Genomic DNA, 6,000 nt, shown 5'->3' with positions numbered 1-6,000 from the left:
GTTCACATAGTGACAAATCACTATTGAACATTTTGCGATCATTTCGATTTCAAATATGAAAAACAGAATCAGTAGTATTCAAACAAGTTAGGGCACCAAATTATGCAATTCGACGTTTTGCTGCAGCCACCGGTTGGCAAATTTTATTTTAGGCGTATTACTGCTCATGACAATATAATTTCTTCTCCCCACCCCCAAAAAACAATTGTTTAACTCCTCTTTACTTCCCCAAAGGAAAATATCGGTTTCAGAGTCACGTTTTCGAAGCAGTATGGAATTCATTTTAAATGATACTTTACCTAAAATTTGTTAGTGAAATCTATGTTATTCATGATATCTAGATTTCGACGCAGAAACTTAAGTTGACAAATTAACACCACAAATATCAGTGGGTTGTTTTTGCCCCTCAGATAACATTTTTGAAAGTTCTTTACTTAGAGGGATTGTTGTACCGAAGCGGAGGCAGGGGGGGAGTGAAAAATTTGCCGGAGACAAACTTTCAACATACTTTTGGCATAATGGAAGATTCCTTCCACTTAATGGTTAAGAATTAAATGCAATGTATATTTACCTTAAAGTAAGATTTATTATGTGAATTACAATATACAGTTAGCAGAATGTTAAAACTTAATACGTTTCGTCTTAAGACTTAACATTTAAAGAATAAAGTCATCTAACTAAAAAAAAAACAATAACATGGCAAAGTTGAGTTCTGTTGAGATTCCTTCCTCACAGCAGCTGTGAAGAAATGAGGTGGCACAATCCTTTCGTAAATTTTTGATCAAGTCCTTGACAGTGGTAATGCAAATTACACCAGTTTAATGGATGCTAATCTTCAAAACGATTCAAGAGACCTACCGCCCTGAACAGCAAAACCGAATCATTTGTGCAAAGTTTAAACCATACTAAGTACTTATTCTGAGGCAGACAGAAATATTAGATTGTTGCCACCATCTGACTTGAACTACTCTTCATATATTAAAAGATGTTCTATTGTTTGTTAATTATTCTCACACATAGCAAATTTTATTTACATCAACAATATGTAAAGTAAAAAATGGTTACTTGCTGTCACAACCCGATTTAAAATTTTATGTAAATGACTGCTTTTTTCCTTTCGATCGCTGTTGGAATAATGAACATGACAGAATAAAAACGGGTATAACAATACTTTTTTTTTTAAATGTACATCAACTTTGTAGTTTCTCTACACCTTAATCGGTTTGGATTATTTGTACGTTGAGTCCTCAAAAGTCTGGCTTATGTACACTAATTCCATTAATGTCAACAACTATATAAAACACTGGCATTGCGTCCTCTCGAAATTGACTTTCCTGTTTTGCAGTACATCAAAATCGATAGCAAGATTTGTCGGAGGTAGGGAGGTGCTAAAGCCACGTTAAGATTCCTGTACACAACGCTAGTAGCGCCAGAACACTGACTTGTCATTACTTGGCACAGGTTGAGCATGAGTAGATTCAGCACGCCGGTCTCCACACAAGTAGGAGGGAATAATTATATATACAGGACCTCATAAAAGTTGTCATAAGCTCATAAGCGTATAGTAAACACCCTATCTTGATCACTTGGTCGACGTTGGGTGTACCTTGAGGGATAGTCACGTGTACTTTGTGACCGCTGTCGTCGGTTTGGTGGATAAGAAGGACAAGGCGGACAGTTCATCAGCTCACGTATCCCCCTTCGATCTGGATATGCATTAAATGTGATTGAATCTGCAGACAACGGATGAGATTGACGTCTGTCAGCACTTGGAAGGCCAACCTGTTCCCTGTACGAACTCATCCTGTCTCTTGGAAGAGAATGAGCTGAATGAATCTGTGGATTAGGTAATGGAGCATCCATGGCTTCATCGGATATGAAAGCGGGATTCACATGATTTTCCAAGTTAGGTGTGCCATAATTCATAACCTCGTTCTGTAAACGGATTGCCAATTCGGAAGCCAAAGTTCCCTGCTTCTCACCTTTGGTTGGTTTCCAGCTGCCATCGCTGCTCTCCCCACTAGTACCTATACCAAGATCTTTATCGGGATTTTCGGCAGCCCAGCTATCGCTGCTTTTTGAACCATTTCCACTGTCTTCGTCTCCTCCAGATACTTTTACTTTATCAGGAAGGCCAAGGTCTGGTGCCAAAGTTTGCAAGTTAGAAAATGTTGATCTGGGAGGAAACATTGAGTTTTTATCTGCACAGTTAGCATTATTATCTATCAGTTCAGTTGGATTTTGTAGCTTTGCGTCAGTTTTCTTGCTCGTTTTCAGAGGACAGCAACAGCAAAGATCACGCAGTTTGCTATAGCATGAGTCAGAGAGAGAAAGCAAGACAGGAAGAAGAAGAATTCCATGCAGCGCTCCAAACAGTATTACAAGAAATACTGTTTTGAAAAATGTAAGAAAGATATAAGAAGGTGCAAATGCAAGGGCAACAACACCAAGAATCGTGGATATACTACCTTGGAATATCGGCAATCCCAAGGAATGAAGAGCAGCACGAATTCCATCGTCCGGCGAAGATTTTTCTGCTGAAAAATAAGCATATGATATATGCGCTGAGTAGTCAACGGAGAAGCCAATACACATTATAAGGTTGATCATAGATATGGAATCCAGATTCACGCCCCACAGAGTCATGTATCCTATAACTCCTATTTCTATTGATATGATAGAAAACGCAACCCAGATAGCACAGTTGACGTTGGGAATGAATACCAAAGATATAACCATCATTACTGCAACTGCTACGCAGATTGACTGGATAGAAGTTTCCCTTACCAAAATAAATTGATCGAAGTAAATGAAATATTGTTGAAACACTGTCACCGAGAAGGGAAAGCTATCTGCAATACTCCTTAAAGCGATCACCATTTCTTTCTCCTTATTGGCATCATTAATATCATACGCTTGTATGATATAACGAGTCGCGGTAATACCCATATCATCCTCGTTAAAATGTAGGTCTTGTTGGAATACTTGCAGCTGAGGTAATGCCAGCACCAACTTGAGAATCTGCATGAAATCTTTGGGGTCATTTGGATTATACGCTTGTAGGAGTACCTTCGCTCTTTCATCATCCGTAAACCTTTTGTATGCCCTTAACCAGGATTCGGTCAAGTTAGATCCTGCCACATAGGGACTGGCTTCAAACTTCTGTAGCATATCTTCGATTTGATCTTGCACCACAGCATCAGAATAGTCCAGAGTTGCATTCACTATAATTTGAATACGGTAAGCATATCTGCGAAAATATTTATCTTCTCGATCATAGAATTCCACGGAATAGGAATCGCTTCGTGATAGCTTGTGGCGTTCTAGACCTTCTCTTAGCTGCAAGCAGCCCCAGATTCCGAAAGATAGGTAACTCATGAAACACAAGACCACGAACATCTTTACAGGAAACTTACTCAGTAGTGTGCCCATTTTATCACGAAAAAATATCATAAGTGCGTGTTCCTTATTATCTTCTGGATTTCCTGGATCAGATGCATTTTTTCCTCCAGTACAGAACCAGCGATAACAGGATCTCCTATTTTCTGAAAGAGGAAACAAACAAAATAAAAGAACTGGTTAGCTAATTTATATGAAACGTTTGCGAAACAGAGTCATGTATCTACAGTTTTGTCAATTAAATAATGTTCTTTAGTTATTTTAGCATGTTTATCAGTTTCAGTATTACATATTTAAACAGTAATACTGGTTTAGGATTTCTCGATTTATTAAATTTTTTCTTTTTAATTCATCTTACTGCTGGATGTGAAATCCTATTTGCTGAGTGTTTATTGGGGGGGGGGGGAGGTAAGCTAATACGAATAAACTCAGTAATTGTCATTGAATTAATATCTTCGAACCATTCTGAAAACTTTTATAGTTAAATTGGAGTAATTATACAACCGCGATAACGTGTTATTAGTAATAAAGTGGATCTTTAAAAGACAAAACTGTAGATAAGTGATGAAACAATAGTATATTCAAGAGCAATTATTTTCTTCACAAATACCACTAAGTGAATTGAAGTGCCACTTCAATGTCAAAAACATTACTCTTAATGTCTTTTCTATCTGAGGTATTTACATACACTCCTGATTATTTCCGCTTGAATATTTTCTACCATTGTGCTGTCATTGCTTGTCTCATTTAGCAATCTTTCAAACTAATTAATCAAATATCTAGAATAACTTCAGTTTCATGTCACCTTTATCATCGATTCATTTTTCCAGTACTTTCCTTAATTTTTAAGTTTTTCACGCAGTTTCAGAATATTTTATTACCTTATCTTCCTTACGATTTGTTTAGCTTGTTTTATTCGATTTAATACTTTTTCTCTAAGAGCACATACTATTTATTTTGTTGGTCCCACCCACGAAACGTTTATTTGTAAACACAAGTACATTCGTGTCATGGGTGGGCTACAGATTTTTTTTTTTTTTTTATTCTTATTTATATATATTTTGGAAATTCTTCTGTAAGGACCAAACATGGTACTTTTTCAAGCCACTTCAGGCCTCTAATAAGCGGAGAGGTGGTGTCACCATGAAATTCATCTGCCACCTAAAGACAATCACAAACATTCATGCCCATTGCGGATTCGAACTCTCAGCCTATTAGTTGCAGAGTGGATACGCTAACCACATGACCAACCAAGGCAGGCAGTGAACTGCCCCTGATGAGGAACTTTCCAAACTCCTTTTTCTTTTTCTCAAAAATTAATCTATGCGAAGTCTGAAATTTTCTGCACAAAAAATGTTTGTAATTGTTTTAATATGCTCAAGATTGTGGTCTTAGGAACATACGTCTTAATTGTTTATTTACATATTAGGCTCGATGTCTTGATACGGTTAAGTCAATTAGCTTCATAAACCCACCTCTACAGTTGGTGAGAAGTCCCCCTCCCAAGTTTGTACCAATTGCGTATGTCCGTAAACTTAGAGGAAAACCAACTACGGAGGAAGAGAGAAATCATGGTTCCGACCACAAATGGAACAGGGGAGACATTTGAAACCATTTGGAAGGGAGAAAAAAAAATGCTTGAAAACTGGAGCGTGCCCTCTTGCGATTTTATTCAGTTATTTCTATACACGCGATAGGTATATTATTATGTGACACCTCCAGGGAACCAGACTCATCGAGGGAGAGTGTGCCAACAGCATCGAACGATTAAGCTCGTCCAACTACTAACCGCGCTCAAACTTGCTTAACTTTTTGCGTGAGCCATTAGTAGCAGAGTGCAGTTTAATTTTGCAGAGGATACACATAACACGATGCCGGTTGTCTTTCGTACTTGTTTTGAAATGTAAAACAATTCACCATCTATTATGAAACATATCCCTAAATTAAAAAGCAACATAGTTAAAATCAGCCACCTTTAACTTGTATAGTTTTAAAACTTAAGTTGCAGAATATTATACACTAGAATTAAATCTGAAAATAGAACTGTATTTGTTGTTTGAGATAAAGTTGATACATTTGTCTTCGAAAATCAGAACGAAATTCGAGTTAGAAAAGGCGAGAGTGCTGATACAACCTTTTCTATGTAACTAATTTTACCAGCTTTCAAAATCTTTATGGGAAAATATAAAAAATTCGATGTCGCTTTGCACAACTATTTGTTTGGTCAATAATAAAATCGGTTGATAAGTTATGTTGGCACCTCCAGGCAGATATTTTGAAGAATTTATATAGTTTAAGTGGAACATTATTCATTGTTTATTTAGTACCATATAAAGATCAGATTCCTGCCAATAATAATATCTACAATATTAATACATTTAACTCAATTTCAGTCGAAAATATTTTCTCAAGAAACTCTTCCAAATTAATCTAAATCAGAGCATTTAATTATTTAAAAATAATTAACGGGAACGATAAATTTTGTCATACAAAGCTAACCTCAATATTTGGAATTGATTCTTTTCGATGTCTGTTTTAATATATGGAATATACCCTGGTGAAGTTAAAAAATATTTTCTGTTTTCAGAAAAGGCGGTTTCA

The 6,000-nt window shown here is 36.5% G+C and overlaps 1 protein-coding gene across 1 annotated transcript in view; it reads right to left on the bottom strand.

Moving 5' to 3' along the window:
- Positions 1-1,551: 1,551 nt before the first annotated feature.
- The window catches only part of LOC150105448 (patched domain-containing protein 3-like), a 67,885-nt gene continuing 63,436 nt past the window's right edge, over positions 1,552-6,000 (bottom strand). Inside the window, exon 3 of the mRNA XM_090393966.1 lies at positions 1,552-3,545. Coding sequence (XP_090250092.1) covers positions 1,552-3,545 — 1,994 coding nt within the window. The remainder of the gene's footprint in view (positions 3,546-6,000) is intronic.

Source organism: Typopeltis vanoorti, chromosome 6 (genome assembly GCF_054136105.1).
Source record: "Typopeltis vanoorti isolate ZY-2024b chromosome 6, IOZ_Tvanoo_1.0, whole genome shotgun sequence".
Lineage (NCBI taxonomy): Eukaryota > Metazoa > Arthropoda > Arachnida > Uropygi > Thelyphonidae > Typopeltis > Typopeltis vanoorti.
The sequence above is the reverse complement of the archived record's forward strand: the minus strand, read 5'-3'. Positions and strand labels throughout refer to the sequence as shown.